Source organism: Rhinopithecus bieti, unplaced genomic scaffold (genome assembly GCF_001698545.2).
Source record: "Rhinopithecus bieti isolate Rb0 unplaced genomic scaffold, ASM169854v2 scaffold_5002, whole genome shotgun sequence".
In the NCBI taxonomy this organism is placed as follows: Eukaryota; Metazoa; Chordata; class Mammalia; order Primates; family Cercopithecidae; genus Rhinopithecus; species Rhinopithecus bieti.
Genome location: NW_016804830.1, coordinates 223,309 through 242,910, shown reverse-complemented (window position 1 = coordinate 242,910; position 19,602 = coordinate 223,309). Strand labels below are relative to the sequence as shown.

The 19,602-nt window shown below is 45.2% G+C and overlaps 1 protein-coding gene across 6 annotated transcripts in view; it reads left to right on the top strand.

Moving 5' to 3' along the window:
- POU2F3 (POU class 2 homeobox 3) overlaps positions 1-19,602 on the top strand; it is an 83,770-nt gene that overhangs the window by 42,172 nt on the left and 21,996 nt on the right. For 5 of the 6 annotated variants that reach the window (XM_017870470.1, XM_017870472.1, XM_017870474.1 and 2 more), the window contains one exon: positions 19,213-19,338. In XM_017870470.1, the coding sequence (XP_017725959.1) occupies positions 19,213-19,338 (126 nt within the window). The remainder of the gene's footprint in view (positions 1-19,212; positions 19,339-19,602) is intronic. The other variant, XM_017870475.1, reaches the window with a different exon arrangement.

The following is a 19,602-nucleotide window of genomic DNA, read 5'->3' as shown; positions in this document are numbered from 1 at the left end:
TATCATCTCCCAATCTCAGCCCCACCGCCCTCTGCAAGCGTGGGCGGGGAAGCAGTTGGTAAACGTGTTTGTTTTTGGAGAGGTGGGAATTTGTCCTCTTTTGCCAGCCATGCTTGGTGCTTTGGCCTGAGGCTCAGGTGTCAACTGTTTCCTGTTCATAGCCTGGGCAGCAGCCCCAGTACTGGGTGGACCAAGCCCTGTGGCGAGCCCCATGGTGAACAGCACAGAGGAACAGGAATAGCTGTCTGGGTTCTCCAGAAGCCTGTGCCTAGTACTTGCTGGTCTACCAGACAGCCCAAACACCACCAAAAAGCCCCTCTGCAGCATGGGGTTTGGGCCTAGCTGGTTCCAGCTCCAGCACTGGCATGAGCTTTGCATGCATTCTGGATGGGTAGCGGAGACCAAATGTTCCTCTTGGCTCAGGTGTTGGGTGGAGAACAGTGAGAACGAAGGAGGGAGAAGAAGGTCGAGGTCCTTCACCTGATTGTGCAGAAGCCAAAAAGTGGCTTCTCTCTGGAGATTTCAGTGAGTTGCCTTTGTTGAATGCAGATACTGGTAAGACTAAAAGCAGGGCCAGGTCTTCCCTTTTTCAAACAGGCATTTCTTTGGAGCAAGGCTTTTGAAAGGGAAGCTGGATTTAGCCCCAAACAATAACAGGGAAAGTTGATACTATTTATTGAACCTTTAGTTTATAACAGGCACTGGGCTGAATGCTTTGCAAGCAGTATCTCATTTAAACCTACAGCCACCCAGAGCAGTAGATGTTATATTTCCATTTTAAAGATGAAGAAACTGAGGCTAGGAGAGGTCAAGCAACTTGCTTAGAGCCAGAATTCAAATCAAAGTTGATGTGCTGTGCCAGGCATTTTACATAGGTGATATCTTATTTAAGATTACCTAATGAATCCTTACAACAGCCTGGTGAGGTAAGCATTATTCTTCCCATTATATAGCTGGGGAAACTGTAGCTCAGAGAGGTTAAGTAACTTGCCCGAGGTGGAGCTCAGATGTAAGACAGGCCTGTCTGACTTTCTACCATACCAGACTGCTTTTGAGAGAAAGAGGACAGAGAGAGAGAGAGAGAGAGAGAGAGAGGGTGACTGTGTGTACTCCTGCAAATGAGACATGACCTAATGTTACCCAGAGCCCCTCACTTGACATGTGTCCAGTACTTTTCCACGTTTCCAAAGCCCTGTCAGTCATACCAACACCCGCAGACCTCTTCTGGCTGGGGCTTGCCAGCTGAGATGATAGAGATAGTATGTGCAGGCTCAGGGAGGGTTGCCAGGTAAAGGGTGGGGTGGAGAAGAGTTCCCACCCAAAGAGGGTTCCCCTGGCCCTTCGAGAAGCCGCCTTCCTGGGCCTGTGCGTGAGAAGGGTCCAGGGAGGAGGCAGTGTTTGCCTGTGTGTGCCTGCAGGGAGGGGGCGGACCCTGGCTTTCTCTTTGCCCCCAAGTCAGAGAGGGCTGTGCCTGCAGCTCTGGTAAGCAACCAGAGAATCATCTTCTCCCAGAATCACAGCCTTGGCTAAAAATAAATTTTTTCCACCTTAAACTTCCTTCCACCTAGTCTGGCCCTTGAGTGGCTTTCGAGGCCACCCTGGGGCTCAGATGCTCTTTCTGTGTCCCTGTATAGCTCCTACCTGATACCGGGTCACATCTAGTTTTATGTCCCTCTCTGCTTGACAACTTCCAGAGGCCTTCTCTAAGCCAATAGGTTTTTGTCCACTCACAAGAACTGTGTGAAGCCGGTGTTACTACTCTCATTTAACAAAGAAGATAACTGAGGCTCAAATGGTTGAGTGGCCTGCACCCCAGTACCTGAGCTGGGACTTACTCCATTCCTTTTATTCTGTGCCTGCTGGATCACAGGGGCTGTGCTCACTGCAGGTCTGTTATCTCCAAATCCAGCTTGTCCCACTGATCACCGTTGCCTTCATGGTCCCTATACCCTCCTGGACTTCTGCTGCTTGTGTTCAGATCAAGTGTTGAGACTTCCCTCCCTTTTCCACCAAAGCCCTCTTGGCTCCCAACTGCTGAAGATACTTAGTTCACATCCTGTTGTGCTTTTCTTTCTTGGCAGCCCCTCCCCTGCACTGGCATCTACTCATATTTCCTCCTGTACACTTCGTCAGCACGGACTGCTGCGGGGTATCCCTGGTTCCAGTCATGTAGCGGACAGTGTGGCTACAGATTGAGCTCTGGCATTGCACAGACCTGGCTTTGAATCTTGGCTCCACCAAGAGAATCTGTGTAACCTGGTGACTTATGTTCTCCAAGCCTCAGTTTTCTCTGCGTTCAATGGGAGGAAAAATAGGATCAACTTTATAATGCCGTTAGGAGGAGGATTCAATGAGATCTTGAGTGTAAAGTGTCTTGGACACAGTAGACACTCAATAAATGTGAGTTGTTGTTGTTCCTATTGCAACAATTTAGCAGCAATATTGGTTCCAGTTGCCCCATTTCATATCCATGTGGCTCCAGTTCACCCCTTCTTCTTAGCTTTGCCCTTGGAAGGCCCTGAAGACCTCTGGTTCCTCCTTTTCCAGATGACAGTGCTGCTCAGATTCCCCCAACTGCTGGCCTTCTTCTGAGTGTTCTTACCTGTGTCCTTGTGCCTGACTCAGCCATTACTAAAGCATTCATAAGAAAGTCATGCAAGGCTCAGTCTGGGCCAGGAAAACACAGGCATGTTTCACTGTACCTAATAGGGTGGTTTTTGAAATGTTGTATACAGATCAAAGTTTTGTCACTGAAATATTATTTTCCTTTACTGGAGAACATGCATTTAAAGAAATATTAGGCTGGGCGCAGTGGCTCATTCCTGTAATCTCAGCACTTTGGGAGGCTGAGGCCGGCAGATCACTTGAGGCTAGGAGTTCAAGACCAGGCTGGCCAACATGGCGAAACCTGGTCTCTACTAAAAATATAAAAATTAGCCAGGCGTGGTGGTGGGCACCTGTAACCCCAGCTATTCTGGAGGCTAAGGCATGAGAATCACTTGAACTTGAGAGGCAGAGGTTGCAGTGAGCCAAGATACCACCACTGCACTCCAGCCTGGGTGACAAAGACTCGGTCTCAAAAAAAAAGAGAGAGAGAAATATTAGACTGAATCTTTTCAGAGAACAAAGAATGAATTTTTATGGTCAGTTAGAGCCAAATATCCTCTATAGGCTTTGCTTAACGCAAGTTATACATTAAGATTTTTATGTTTATATTTTCCCCCTTGATGACATCTCACAGTGTGTGATCTTAACAAGAAATTTTTTAAAACTTAACCTAGGCCATCACTGTGGATGGTTTCATCCAAGGGCTTGGAAGTGGGTTTTGCGGGTCACTTACGTAGCTGGCAAACTGAGCCTAGAAAGATTTGGATACCCAGTCACTGGGAGTAAACGTGGGTTCCTGCAGAGGCCAGTGGTGGAGAGCTGTGCTTCTAGCTCTGGGATGGGACTTTTGCAAGTGTGGCTGAGAAGAGTGATCAAGCTGAACTTGGACTCTAAGGCGAGAGCTGCCAAGCCAGAGAAGGCTAACCGCTCTGTCTGGGAGAGGGAAGCAGTAAAGCTGCCTGAAGACAAGGAGTCCCTCCCTAGGTGTCTGACATGAACCAGAACCAACTTCCTTTCCGAGGATTTGGTGCCTCCGTTAAGGTTGGCCTGTCAGCACAGGAAGAGGGCAGCTTTCTGGCTATTAGGGCACTCCCCAGACTGTGTAGAGGCTGCTGTTGCCCACGTGACCTGGGAGGGACAGGTGCTTTTCTGGCATAAAACAAGGTATGGAGCAGCAGCGTCTGGGGTTTGTGACTTTGTCCAGGATGCGGCAACCTAGCAGCGATGCAGTGGGGGTACAGGCAGGCCTCTGAGGATCTGGGGAGTACAAGTGCATAAGAGGCCTCCAGTTCCCCTCCTTCCCTGGGTCCTAAGGACTTCCAAGTACCACATGGAAAGCAACGAGAATCTTGCCTGGAATGATGGAAGCTCCCGAAAGCAGAGAGGAACAGAGAAGTAGGCATCTTGATTCTGGTTTGCATGAGCCCTGACCCTAGCCTGCCCCCGCCCCCTGCCTTCTCCCCACTTCCCATCTCCCTCTCAGGTTCCTGTTCATCTTTTCAAACTCAGTTCAAATGCCTCATTCTCTAACTTGCCCCCCACCACCACTACCTCCACCTGTGTGCCTTAATAGGCTTCATGTGTGTGTGTGTGTGTGTGTGTCTGTGTCTGCCCTACCCACCAGTCAGTGGAATACTTGGGAAAAGGGTCTGTATCGTATTTGTGGTAGAAGAGTTCCTGCGCTGTTCCGTTACTGGTGCATTCAGTAAGTGTGTTCTAAATAAGTGCATGGAGGCAAGCGGATCACTTGAGGTCAGGAGTTTGAGACCAGCCTGGCCAACATGGTGAAACCCCACCTCTACTAAAAATACAAAAAATTAGCTGGGGCACGGTGGTGCATACCTGTAATCCCAGCTACTCGGGAGGCTGAGGCAGGAGAACCACTTGAACCTGGGAGGCGGAGATTGCAGTGAGCTGAGATCTCGCCACTGCACTCCAGCCTGGGTGACAAAAGCAAAACTCCATCTCAAAAATAAATACATTAATTAAGTAGGTAAATAAATGCACTGTTGGATCATTGGGCTGAACCTCTCCACCACCTATCACCCCACTTCCTGGGGGCCGCGAATGCACATCTCCTCTGCTCTTCTGGCTGCTTTGCTCCCTGTTATCTTTTCTTGCATCCAGTGATCCACAAAACCTGTCCCCTTTTCCCAGGAAGGTCAACTTGTTGGCTTTATGCAAATAGAGTGTGGAGTGGGCTCCATCCAGTCAGCTCTGGTAAATATTGCCCAACCCTACCACTTGCTGGCTGGGCCCGGGAGCTGTTTACAGAGGCATCCCAGTGTTGGCTCGGTGGTTGTCGGGCGCTAGGGTCTAGCCTCTAAGGACCGGGAGTGTGTGCAGGACTCTGACCAAAAGTTTGAGGTTGGTAGTTAGGTCAGCTAACTATCCCAAGCCAGAACAGGGCTCTTACTAAACGCCCCTTAGGAAGTCATGTGGCCATCCTGGGGCTGCCCTCTCCTGGCCATTTGGAAACAGTATGACTGAGGACATCCAGTGACACATGACATCACTGTAACATTATTTTTCATAAACTGTGGAGATAAATTTGGGTTGAGCCTTTAGCCCCGGGGTAAGTCTGAAACTCACAGACTCTGAGGGCTAATGGGTCCTTGAGGCCGTCTGTCCCCTGTTCTCAGCAGCATCCCATAGAGCCTCACTGCTCAGGCACAGGGCTGTCTTCCTCCCTTTAATCCTGTGTGTTGACACGTTTGTTTATTCATAATATAACGTCTTATGACTCAGTTTTCACCCACATTGGTGAAATTTAAAGAGGAGAAATGGAGTGCAGTTGTACAGAACTAAATATATTCCATTTCTATCATTCAAGATTTTGCATTTTTGGTGTTAAAATATTTAGTGCACATAGGCCGGGCGCGGTGGCTGAAGCCTGTAATCCCAGCACTTTGGGAGACCGAGGCGGCGCGATCACGAGTCAAGGAGATCGGAGACCATCCTGGCTAACCACTGTGAAACCCCGTCTCTACTAAAAAATACAAAAAAACTAGCCGGGCCGACGGTGGCGGGCCCCGGGCTGTAGTCCCAGCCTACTGGGAGCTGAGCGCAGGAGAAATGGCGGTAACCCCGGGGGACGGCTGGAGCTTGCAGTGCAGCTGAGATCCCGCCACTGCCCCCCACTCCAGCCCCGGGCGACAGAGCGAGACATCCGTCTTCAAAAAAAAAAAAAAAAAAAAAAAAAAAAAATTTTAGTGCACATAATGAAACGAAGGTCAGAGTCAATGATGTTAGTTACTTTAATATTCTTATTTGGCAAAATAAAACAACTGTATCTGACTCTAAAAAAAATGTTTACTAATCATGAGCCTCAAAAGGCTAAGAAATAGTGATGCCACTACAATCTATGCCTCATATACAGATTCTGCTGACACCCCTGTCAGATGGCCTGTGGTCCCAAGTCTCTGTCAAAACTCATCCTGGGTTTTCAGACTTGCTACCAGCCTGCTCCAGGACTGAGTGGGTTGAAATGTTAGACGCCATCTTGGTCATGCTGCCCGCTTCTGTTTCAGGGCCTGTGTCTGTCCCAATTACATGGCAGCCCTTCAATATTTGAGAAGAGTCATCACCCTGAAATCATCCCTTTTCTGTGTAAATATCCCGGGTCTGTAAAGGATTCCATATGTTGTGCTGCTGATTCTCTTCCTTAAAGCAGTTACATACTTAATACATGAATACTTGCTTGTTATAAAATATTTCATAATAGAGATAAAAAGGAAGATTATTTTTATCCCTGTTCATGCTCAGTCCTCTTCCCAGAGGTAACTCCTTTTATCAGGGTAGTGTATATATGTCTAGAGGACTGTTTCTCTAGATATATATTACAAATGGAAATGTATAAATGTTTGTGGAATCTAAAAAATGCCTACACACATGCATATCAATTATACTACGTGTATTCTTTAGTGACTTTTTACATTTTAAAATATGTATAGGTTATTTCATGACAGTACCTATAGAGTTATATGATTTTTGTTAATGACCACATAATGTTCTATTGTTTGGGAGTTTTTCTGGTTTTTTTCTGAGATGGAGTCTTGCTCTGTCACCCAGGCTGGAGTGCAGTGGTGCTATCTCGGCTCACTGCAACCTCCGCCCCCAGGGTTCAAGCAGTTCTCGTGTCTCAGCCTCCCCAGTAGCTGGGATTACAGGTGCCCACTACCATGCCTAGCTCATTTTTGTATTTTTTTTTTTTAATAGAGATGGGGTTTCGCCATGTTGGCCATGGTGGTCTTGAACTCCTGACCTCAAGTGATCTGCCTGCCTCGGCCTACCAGAGGGGTGGGATTATAGGTGTGAGCCACCGCACCTGGCTTGTTCTATTGTTTTAACATAATCTTACTTTTCCATTCCCCAATCGATAGATATTAGGTTGCTTCCCATACTTTATTTTACAATGCTGTGATGAACTCCTTGAATTTGTTTGTGCCTTGTTGCCTTTACATGCATGGCTTTGGTCTGCCAATCACTCCCCTTAAGTATGAGACCCACAAGTGTACAGCATAACACTCAATGCTCAGATGAGATCCAGGCAGTCCAGAGCACAGTGCAACTATTTGTTCATCCAGCCATCCATTTACCCATTTGAATGTATTTATTGAGCAGGTACTATGCCTTTCTCTTGCCCTGATTTCTACTTGCGCCAGCTGCAAATAAGGCAGTAATGGGGCCTGCCCTGATGGAATGATGCAGTCCAGTATGGGAAACTCCCTACATTCGGATACTCTACTTCTGTTAGTACTGCCTATCCTATGGGTTTTTTTTTTTTTTTTTTAAAGGTAATTATGTCACACTGTCAACTTACATGCTCTTTGAGTCGGTTAATGAGTCTCAAGTCTTTTTTCATATAAATTGTTGTCTCAACTTGTGCAGTTAATTTACATATTTCTAAGTAAAGGATTTTTATATTTGTTCCTATGTTTTATCTTATGACTTGCTTCCCTTCCTGCCATATGTTCAAGCTGTTTTTTTTTTTTTAATCTTGATGTCTGCACAGAGTATTAGCTGGCCCTACTCCTCGTGCAGAGATGTAATAAGTATGCATGCTACATCTTCATCCACATTACTGATAACATTCTTAGCCACAGTGGACCACAAATGGGGTCCTGTGGCATGCCACTGAAGATGTCCCTCCTAGATGACAGTGACCCATATTTAATCAACCCTGTCTCCGCCCATCTTGACCTCCAGGACAGTACCTAAATACATATGTACATATTTCAATGATAGTATCTGTCTGATCTCCCATTCTGAAAACCTGATATGAAAGGAAATGAGCCTAGTTTGGCATGACTTTATAAGTCACATGATACAGTGGGAAGAGGGTTGATTTGGGGGATTTGGTCAGGCCTAGATTCAAGCTCTGCACTTCTTAGCTATATGGCCTTTGGGAAATCATTTGACTTCTCTGAGACTCAATTTCCTATATTCGAGGACTGTCAAAAGTATTTATGCATTAGTACCATTAATAAGCACTTACTAAGTGATGGACATGCACTGTGCTGGGCAGGCCACAGTAAGCAAGATAGGTCTCTCAGGTATTAAGTGTGCAAAATTCGTATCTTCGATCATTTTAGTAACAGAAACAAGGAAAGTCCTCCCTGGAATAGGTTTTCTAGACATTCATCCCCAACCCTTGAGACCTGGGGATGTATCGGAGATTATTTCCCTTTTATACATAGGGAAACTTAGATACACTGATAGAGTCCCTTGGCTCACGTCCACTCAGCCTTTGGTAACAAATTTGGTAGCTGCTCCCTAGCCTTAAATAATTTATCTTAAACTGTCAATTGAGTAGGTTCAGCCAACCTTTGTGCTTAGAGCCCTGTCCCTGGCTAATAGGTGTTAACAGGATAGGCACCTGGTTAATACAAATTAAGCCAAAGCACAAGTCAAGTGTTGAAGAGAGCTTCATGGCAGTGCTGCATTGCCTCACTTATCCAGAGAGCCCGTAGCCAACCTATTTAGACAGCTGACGGTAAGAAGGAAGCAAATGAGACTTCAAGCCAGGTCCTTTCTCAGAGCCTTAAACTTTTATTTTAGAGATGGTCATACTGAGCTTAATGATCTGGTTTTTCTATCCCTTAGCAGATAAAAGTGCAAATTCAAGCTGGAATAGGGGATTGCTAGAAGCAAGCATACTAATAGAAGCAGAGATAAACTTGATTGTGAGAAAGGAAGAAAAAAAAACTGGGAAAAGCAGAGCTCAGAGCTGAAAAAAAAAAGAGAGAGAAAACAAAAAACAAGAAAAAAGGGCAGTCTGGGGCCATCCAGTGCTACAGCCAGCAGAGGTCAAACATCAGTATCGTATCCCTGAGGGTATGGTTGCTTTAAAAACAAGTTTGAAATTATGACTCTGAGTCATTGACTAAATTATCTTTCAGGTATGCTTTAAGGCAAAATAGGGATGTATATGATACCTTTTAGCAAGATCTCTATTCAAAAAGAAACCAATACATATCTATCCAAACCTGAGATAAAAGGCTTTGGAGCTTCAAGGGATAGATTTCTGTGACTGAAAATCCACTTATTTAGGAAGGATTCCTGAGAAAATCCTAGGCATTTGAAAGGCATGCTGAATTTTAGATGACTTCAGTTCAAGTCACAGCTCTCCTGCTAGCCAACATGTGCCTTGGACAGATCTCTTACCATTTATGACCCTGTTTTCCACAAACAGGAATAACATTACCTGCCTTTTCAATCTCATGAAAGTATTCTGAAAATCAACAAGAAATGTGTTTGAAAGTGCTTTGTAAACCACAGAACATCATGGAGATGTACAAGCAAGGTCTGTGGGCCACACCCCAGGTGTTGCCTACTGCGAGACAGTGACACAAAATGTGGGCAAAGAGATCAATTCCAAGTTGTTGCTTTAAATATATACATACGTACATGTATGTATTGCATACATATGCATATTTTCATATATGTGTGTATGTCTGTTCATTTAGATAATGTACCTTTAAAACCTCCCAAGACACCCTTTTCACCAGGCAAAAGAAGCAGCTCTACAACTAACTTTGTCATCTTGTAAACTGTAACATTCTATATAGATACGTGACATTTTGAATGCTTACTAACTTTCGTCTTAATCTTTCCTAATCTAATACTAAGAATTAGCTTTTAAAATTCAAACATTGCAGAAATATATGGCTTCTAGAACCCCAAATGCTCTCCCCTGCATCTATGATTAACAGTTTGGCTTAGGGACCTTCAGATTTTTTTCCATGCTAGTTCTGGTCCTGGAGGCATTCAACAGACAATTCCTGAAAGAAACAGCCCTTTGTTATCATAGAGAAACCTTTAGGGGTGGAAATACATTTTATATTCTAGAAGCTCTCCAATCTGTGCTGTTTGGGCCTTAGGCTCATCCTCTTGAGTTCTTACTTAGGCAATTGCAGTAAATAGCTTTTTAACTGGCTGCCCTGACTACAGTCGTGCTCTCTTCAAATCCATGTTCCACAGGGTGGTTAGGATAACTAAACTAAAACTAAAATCTCACCACAATCACTCCCCTTTACTTTAGTTCCACCATGCCCTCAGAGTCCCTTCTGAACTCTTTTGTCTTCTGCCATGGGCCCCTGCCTGCTCACCCACCTGTCCCCTCCCTTCCCTGCAGCAGCAGTCCCAAATTGCTGGTAAATCCTGAACAGGAAGAAGAAGCGCCGTTTCACCCTCTGCAACTTTGGACAGAGCCGCTTCCTCCACTTCCGCTTCTTGGGATGCCTTTCTTTGCTTTCTCTGCCTGGCAAACTTTTCTTCATCCTTCAGGGTTGCTCAGAAGGACTTTTCTTCTGAGAGCCTTCCTCATCTCATTCCCTTTTCTCTAGCTGTTCTCCTCTCTGATGAAGTGAATGGCTACCTTTTCTTTGCCACCTCGTACCTGCTTCTGAGTGTTAGAAGTACTGCTCTGTAGGAGATGACTCTGACTTGCACAGCCTCTCAATTAACCTGGGGGCTTCCTATTCATCTTTGTGTCCCTCGTGCCTTTTGGTATACAATAGGTGCTTGGTAAATATTTGTTGAACTAAACTGAACTGGAAAGGGAAACTTTATAGGGCAGGAAACTGTGTTTTGTTCATGCCACATAGAAGACCATCTTTTCCAGCTGCTGCTGAAACAGACCTGGGGCTGCCTCACTTGATTTGAGGTGCCACAGGAGTACAAGAGACAAGGAAGACCTCAGGTTTCCTGAAAGACTAAAAAATGAAAATTACTAGAGATAACCATTTGCTTCGTTTATCCAATGCCCTTTGAGGACAAGCTTCCAAATTGCAGGTTCACTCAAGAAATGCCAAAGAGATTCCCATTCAGACCTATTGAAAACTTCACTCTTGATAACTGTTTAGGCCACACATATGTGTAAAGGTCCCAGACTACACTTGTAAGTGTAGCCTGGAAATGTTTATCCCACCTGTGCACCATACATAAAAGCAATATAGTACACAGAAGAGGCTGGAGTGAACAAGCACCTCTCAGTAGTTTCCAGAAGCCCAGAATTCTGAGTGGAAGGCCCAGTGCAGCTGCCTCACAGCATGGTACAGGCAGAAGGGAGGGTTCTAGAGGCCAAATAACCATGTAGAGAGTCAGGCTCTCCTCTTCCTAGCTGTGTGATGTTGGGAATGTTGCTTAAATTCTCTGAGCCTTGGTTCCCGTATCTGTTAAAACAGTTTGGTAAGATTACGTCCCTCACTGAATTATCAAGAAGAATAAATGATGGTATATTTGAAAGTGTTTCTCATCTCTATAGTGCTTTAAAAAATATTTTTTCTCTTTCTTGAGCTGATGCTCCTGTAACGAATCTGTGTAGTGCTTGGTGATCATAAGTTGGTGCTGTACACGTGTGTGTGTGCGTTCAGGACAGGGCAAGTGCACTTCCTCTTATTGGATTCATCTGGAACCCCACAGTAAAATACACATTGGGACAGAGATTTCATGACATTCCTGAGCCACCTTTTTCCCCTCTTCATCTCTTCTTGTCCTAATGGAGGAGGTAAGAGCAAATATCACACCTTGTAGTTGATTTGTGTATGTGAGACTCAAGGAAATACAGGATGCTGGCTGCAAAGCCAAGTGCATTATGTTTCCATATCAAACAGATGTGTGTTTATCTGATTCTGAACCTTGCCCTGCATAGTCATTGAGAACTGTGAGTGGGGTTCACGATTTTTTCTTTTGACTGTGACTAAATCTCTGTAGGGGAACAGCAGGATTAAGGCTACAACTGAGTTAGTACAATAGCCAGAGTAGGCAACAACTTGAGAGTGATAAAAACAGGTGACAGAGACACGCGGCAGTGCGGTAGAATAAACTGGACACTGGATAGGGAGTTAGCAGATCCGTGCTAATCAGCCCTGGCTTGGTCTTTAGGACTAACTTGACTGCAGCTCTAGCTGTGTTTCCCTGAGCAAGTTATTTTCCCTCTCTGGCTTCAGAAGTCGTATCTGTAAAATGAACCAGGTGATGTCTATTTTTCCTTCCAGTTCTGATGGCAAAGGAAGGGAATCAACACATTTTGGAATCTCTGCCATACACCTAGTACAACCTACACCAAACAACTTTGAAGAGTCTATAATTCTATAATTCCATCACACACAGAGAGAGTGAGGATTGTGTAGAAGTATGGAGTCAGACTGATTTAGACTGAAATCTCAGCTCCATTATTTACCAGCAGAGTGACTTTATGCAAATTTCTTAATGTCTTTAAGCCTCAGTCTTTTCATCTATAAAATGGGTCTTGTAACATAGTAAGCATACTTATATGCTTATAAGTGTATTCCTACTCTCTCTTTATACATTATAAATTTCTTTTTTTTTTTTTTTTTTTTGATATGGAGTCTCTCTCTGTCGCCCAGGCTGGAGTGCAGGGGCACAGTCTTGGCTTACAGCAAGCTCCGCCTCCCAGGTTCACACCATTCTCCTGCCTCAGCCTCCCAAGTAGCTGGGACTACAGGCACCCGCCACCATGCCCAGCTAATTTTTTTATGTTTAGTAGAGATGGGGTTTCACCGTGTCGGCCAGGATGGTCTCAATCTCCTGACCTTGTGATCTGCCCACCTCGGCTTCCCAAAGTACTGGGATTACAGGCATGAGCCATTGCGCCTGGCCTAAATTTCTTAAGTAAATTTCATCTGGTCTATTTCTCTTCATTTTCAAGGAATAATCTAGGACTACAGAGATGAGTGAAGTAACGTAATATTAGGTCATGCAACTAGTTGGAGGCAAGAATGGGTCCCAAAGTCAGGATCCCGATTGATTCTGAGCCTTGTGCTTATTTGCTGGATTTCTTTTTTATCATCCCCATTGGGGATAGCAAAGCCCTTCCCTGATAAGCAGCGCAGGAATATGTTAAAAACAAACAGGAAAAACCCCAGTGTGATGCTGAACTGCATTTATATACTAGACGCTTCCCAAGAACAGCCACTGGGCTTGGAAACGGTTCTCAGAGTTTGATGCTTAGCATTTCTTCCCCCTCCCACACCTTCTCCTTCTGCTATTTCACTTATTTAGGGGCAGAACAGCCTTCTGTGGGGGCAAATCAAAAGTTCGGTGTCATACTTTTCCCTCGTCAAAGAACCAGAGAGGGTAGCTCTGTCCTCTTTTCTACCAGGTAGGCCACCAAAAGAACCAACAGATGCTGACTCAGAGGGTATCAGGTTCACGAAAGCAGCTGCCCACTGGGGAGGATGCTGCAGGTGCCTCAGGAGGGCTCCGCAGCAGTGCTTTGGTTAAAATGATTCAAGTCCTGAGTACCATGAAGCATTAGTGAGGGTGGGTCTGCCATGAGGGCACAGCCACCTCCCAACATTTTTAGAACTGAATTCAGGGATTTATATTCCAGAGGGAGAAGAAAACTTTTATGGGTTTAAAATGATAGGGTTTTTCATGCACGTGTCAGCACTAGCAATGCTATGTCCTAAGAACTGAAGACAAAGCATTAAATAACATGACTGATAAGATTGTTGCATTTCCAGAGTAGTCACAAGCAGGAAAAATAAGGATGGCTTTTTGGAAAGCGTCTTTTCAGCAGTAGCAACCCCACGTGGTTCCAGCCTCCTAGGAGCCATATGTCTCCTCTCTTCCATCCCTCCTTTGTGTGTGTGTTTGATGCTCTCAGGGTGATAATCCCAGTTTGCATGGGCAAAGGCACACCTAGGCTGCTATATCATAGGTTTGATTAGAGTCCAGGGGCTGGATGAGGTCATCTCTCCAAGCACTTCCCAGAGGCATCTGAGGAGGCAGGAGCCTTGGACTCCTAAGGAAAGCTAAGAGCCATGGAGATGGGAGAATCCCCCAAGTAAAAATGCAGCCGATATCTCTTGGGGTACTTTCAGCCCTGTTCACTTGAGATGAGTTACCCATCTGCCCTATTCCACCACTTGGAATATATTTTTAAAATGTTTTCATGAGGAACGCATTTGCCAATCTTTTATATATCAGTTCCAAAACAGAAACTCTTCCTCACTGCTAGGGAGAAGTGTAGAAGAGGGGAGAAAGAAAAAAAAATCTTGCCTGTAATTGAAGGCAGGTTGGGAGATGTTCACGCTTTGAAACGCTCCTTCTTGTGAAATGTTTATGAAACACTTTCCACAAACGAGTTATGCAACTAGGACAACAGCTTTGATCATTTTCATCACCAGTGATATATTCATTAGTGTTGAGCTGTCTTCCCCCAGAGAGGGCCATGTGAACATGTGATGGGGAGGGGGTTAAAGGTGAGTACCCCAGCCCCACCATGCCCCATCCCATGAACCCAAAACAGATGGTCAGTAAGGAGGTCCCAGTGTATGTCTGGGCCAGAACGCCACCTTTTCCATCACCGATGATCTATTCTCTCTCCTACCCTTGGGATGTGTGTAATATTTTTTGGTAGATAAAGCACCAGAGGAGGGTCAGGAGACCACTCTCTTGTCAGAGTTTTGCCAGGGTATTGCTATATGAGTTTATACCCATCTCTGAAGCTCTCTGAGCTTCTGTGAGATGGAAGGGTGAACACTTTTCCTCACACCTCCTGGCTATGAAAGTAAAGCCAAGGAGGGATGTAGAAAGGGCTTCCACCTCCTTGGAAGGGGCTCTCTCCTTCCAGAATGAGACTACTGCTTTCTAAATTAAGTGATGTCAGAGAGTTCACTGGGATCAGAAAAGATAATCATCCCTAATACCTTTTTACCTCCCTGATCACTGCCTAAGACTCAGTGTAATACCTTTCACAGCACAGTGGGTGGAGAAGATCCTAAACAACAAAGCTTGTCCAATAGCTGGACAGGCTGCTCAGTGGCTGTGGCAGGGCAGAGCACCCTGTGGTGGCCCGCGTCTCCAGGGATGCATCCGTCCCAAGTAAAGTCTGGAGAAACCCTCCACTTGCGTGAGAAGAACTGCCAAAGAGACCCTGGAGATGATCTTCTTGATTCCAGGCAGGCTGTGGGTTTGGTTGGGTTTTCACAAGCACGGGGGAAATTGGGTTTTCGTCCAATTTGCCTCCGGTTCTCACATTAGAAGTCAATGGGATCCAACAGAAGTCTCTCTATCTCATCTTCCAGATCCACAGCCAACACCCAGTTGCCTGGAGAGGTTCCAACCTTTTCCCCTTAACAGCTGTAAAAAGGGATTTTTGCAAATTCAAGAAGACTTTATTTCTTAATTTCTTCATTTCTGAATCCCTGAGAATGTCAAAGATGTCTGTTGGAGGCCATGGGAATTGTCAGTGTACCCTTCCTCCTTCCTGTTGAGCTCAGCTAATAGAGACCACTGATCAAAGCTGAGATTTGAGAACTTGTCATCAAGAAAGCAGTCTCCTTTGTTGTCTTTCAACTTGGTTTGTTTAGGATTGTCTTCTTTTGGGGTTACTATCAGCTCTTCACACCCAGAGGGTAATGAATTAGGAAAAATAAAATATTCCATATCCAAAGGAACTGTAAAGAAGATAAATAAAAATAAATAAATAAAAATTATAAAAGAGTAAAAGGTCGGTCAAACAAATCAGAAAAAAAAAATGCGGCCAGGCGTGGTGGCTCACGCCTGTAATCCTAGCACTTCGGGAGGCTGAGGCGGGCAGATCACGAGGTCAGGAGATCGAGACTACCCTGGCTAACATGGTGAAACCCCGCCTCAACAAAAAATACAAAAACTTAGCCGGGTGTGGTGGTGGGCGCCTGTAGTCCCAGCTACTTGGGAGGCTGAGGCAGGAGAATGGCGTGAACCCGGGAGGAGGAGGTTGCAGTGAGCCAAGATCATGCCACTGTACTCCAGCCTGGGCAACAGAACGAGACTCTGTCTCAAAAAAAAAAAAAAAAAAAATCAAAAAATTAAAAGAAAAATAAGGCAGAGGATTGTCAGAAAGCCCCAAACTAACACCCAAAGGGCTTTTCTGCTATCACACCTTTCATTTTTACAACTGGGAGGTCGGCAGTGCCCCCCAAAGAGTTTAAAGGGCAATTGATCCAGGAAGCAGATGAAAGGGTGTGTTTTCTTTTATGATGGCGCTGGTTTCTGAAATTAAGTGTTGCAGGAAGACCTGGCACAGATTCTAACAGATAGCGCCCAGGTTGGAGGCAAAGCACATGTTTTCAAGCTCTGTCATAGCTGCCTCTCCTTATCTCTCCCTTGTGCATAATGAGTCTACAGAGGAGCCCTGCCACTTGCCTCCGAGATGGAACTGGGCCAAGCTGCCAGAGGCTGTTCCACCAGCTTGATTTTACCTCCAGTGCTCCACGTTCTCCCTCTGTCCCCCTTCCTCCATCCTGCCTCCCCAGTACCCCCTGGGATGGCGGATGCCTGGGGGCAGGAGGAGGTTATGCAGGGAAGAGGTGGGGACTACAAAGGCCTGGCTTAAGTAAAATCCCCTCTCAGAGTAAACCTTAAAGTTGTAGTGGTGGTGGTCATTTTGAAATAAGTAGTTTATCATCTATTTCTAGTTTTTAAAAACTTGCTAACACATGTTTTCCTGGAATCTAAGGATGTGGAAACTCTAATTTTGGGGAGAAGAACTAGGACACCAGAGTTTCTTAGAGGTGCCAAGTGTGGATGGGCACAGCTGAAGGGGCATGGGGCAAAGAAGTGGGGCTCTTAGAGACAACGCCCAGGCAGCCATGTGTTTTGAGTTTTCTGAATGTCTAACCCTCTGCACCTACAGTGCTATTTCCCATCTCTCCCCCTTCCTTCTCTTTGCTTCCAAAGTTCCATAATAGTCTCCTTAAGTGAGAGGAATGATTTCCAAAGACTGTCCCTGAAACCATCTTCTTACCAATTTCTGTGCAACCAGGGCTTTTTGGTGTTATTTAGATCTGCTTTATCTAAGAACACAGCAGCAACCTCGATGGGCCACGTCTACCAAATACACTAGGGAATTGGAATTCGTAATTCCATTTGTTGACAGATAGGGAGAAAAATCATGGACTATCATACAGGAGATGGGGAAACTGTGTCCCATAGAGGCTGAGTCCCATAGAGGCTGAAGATTACGTAGTAAATTAGAGTCAGAGTTAGGGCTAGAAATAAGGTCAGCATTCAATGCGCCTGTTCAACATTTTCTTCCCTGTACCTCATTGGAGACTGTAGAGAAATGGGTTTTGTTTATGTCTTTTGTTCAATTAATGTTCATTGGGTTTTCACCATGTGAAAGGCACCATATTTAGGACATTAGCTACCTACTCAGTCTCTAATGTCAGTAGGATCTTCCTAATTGTCCAACCAAAGAGAATTCTTTTTTCATTTTATTTAACTTTTATTTTAAGTTCAGGGGTATATGTCCAGGTTTGTTATATATAGGTAAACTTGTATCATGGGAATTTGTTATACAGATTATTTCATCACCCACATATTAAGCTTAGTACTCATTAGTTCTTTTTCCTGATCCTCTCCCTCCTCTCACCTTCTACCCTACAATAGGCCCCAGTGTGTGTTGTTCCCCTCTATGTATCCATGTGTTCTCATCATTTAGCTCACACTTATAAGCGAGAACATGTGGTATCTGGTTTTCTTTTCCTGCATTAGTTTGCTAAGGATAATGGCCTCTAGCTCCATCCACGTTCCTGCAAAGGACATTATCTCATTCTTTTTTATGGCTGCATAGTATTCCATGGTGTATATATACCACATTTTCTTTACCCAATCTATCATCGACGGGCATTTATGTTGATTTCATGTCTTTGCTATTGTGAACAGTGTTGCGATGAACATAACGTGTGCGTGTGTCTTTATAATAGAGCTGTTTATAAGGAATTATTTCTTTAGTGATCCAAAGCACCATTTTTTTTCCGAAAGGATTAAGCACAAGTTTAGCTGTTAGTCTGAACTTTTAACTTAGGTTAAACAACACAAACAGAAGATATTCCAGGATGTCAGTGATATTCGCAGTGTAGACCAAGGAAATGGTTTAAGCCAGCATCTCTATGGCCAAGAGTTTCTATCTGGATAGGGAACAACCAGATGTCCTCAGAGGAGTGCCTTCCCAATATCTCTTATAAGGTATGGTCTAAAGCTTGTGCCCCCATCACATTATATGAATTTAAAGTCACGTGGACACCCTCCCAGGGGACTTCCTGAAAAGCTGCAAGAGGGTAGTTTTCCTGGGATGGGAGGAGGAGTGGGCAGAAGCAGCACTTCCTGCCCTGCCCTGGGACACCTGGGAAGCCCACGCGTGGGCGGTTAGTGCTGTCATTGCAGGGTGGTAGAGACTGGAGAGAGTTTGGAAACCACCACGGGCCCCTCAGGCTGTAACTACAGCATTGGCTGTGAGGGAGACATGCCTTCACCTGTAGGAAGATAGGCAAAGACTGTCACCAAAGCCATACAGGTGAAGAGGGCCAGCTGCAGAGGCAGACACAGAGGATGGAGAGGTGTGGAGACAAACGAGATGGGAAGGGAGACTCCTCCAGATCAGTGGTGCCCAGACTTTGGGGTTTCATAGATGAGATTCCATTGAGGAAAATAAAATACAGAATTTGGGGGAGATCATTAAAGGGTTGCCAGTTTTTTACTCTGTGGGGTGAAGAGTTTTAAGAATACCGTTTAGGTTCACTATCCTGTCCTAAATAAATTTTAACATTCTTCCTCCTAAGAAAAAAAAGAATGTCACCTCAGAATTTCTAAGAATTTAATCCATTTTTTTTTTTAAAGAGACAGGGTCTCACTATGTCACCCAGGCTGGAGTGCAGTGGCATGATCATAGCTCACTGCAGCCTCAAACTCCTGGGCTCGAATGATCCTCCCATCTCAGCCTCCCAACTAGCTGGGACTATAGGCATGTAACACCATGCCTGGCTAATTTTTTTTTTTTTTTTTTAGTTTAGAGATGAAGTCTTGCTATGCTGCCCAGGCTGGTCTCAAATTCCTACATCGAGCCCTATTTTTGAAAGTCACTACACTGTCATTGTTTTTGTCATTTCAGGGCCACTCACAGAGCCCAGCTGCCCTGGCTGGAAGGGCACACATAGGCAGGAAAAGTAAGCTGCAGCCCAGTAGGCCCTGGGCTAGCTCTCTCCTCTCTAGGCTGGTCACTCCTTTCCTGCCTGGATCTTCCTGCCGTTTCCATCTCTGACTGCCTGATGGGATCCAGCACTGACACTCTCCTCTTGCTTCCACTTGCAGATTAAAACCGAAGATCTCAGTGACTCCCTGCAGCAGACCCTCTCCCATCGGCCATGCCACCTGAGTCAAGGACCTGCCATGATGTCCGGAAACCAAATGTCTGGGGTAAATGCCAGCCCATGTCAGGTAACCCTGATATTCACAGTGGGCCAGTGTGTTTAACTCAATCCCTCTGGGAAATGTTCGACTTCCATGCTTGGTACTCTGTGAACCCATATCAGTCTAAAGAACCCCCTGCAGGCGATGTGGGAAAGAGATTTGGAGGCTGTGAGTGGGGTTCTAAAACAGTCCTCTTACAGGTGGAGCCTGGCTAGGGATGTGAAGAAGTAGGCCTCTACTTCTCGGGGACAAAAAGGAGCCAGGCTTGCCAAAGGCAAGGACCTACCAGCT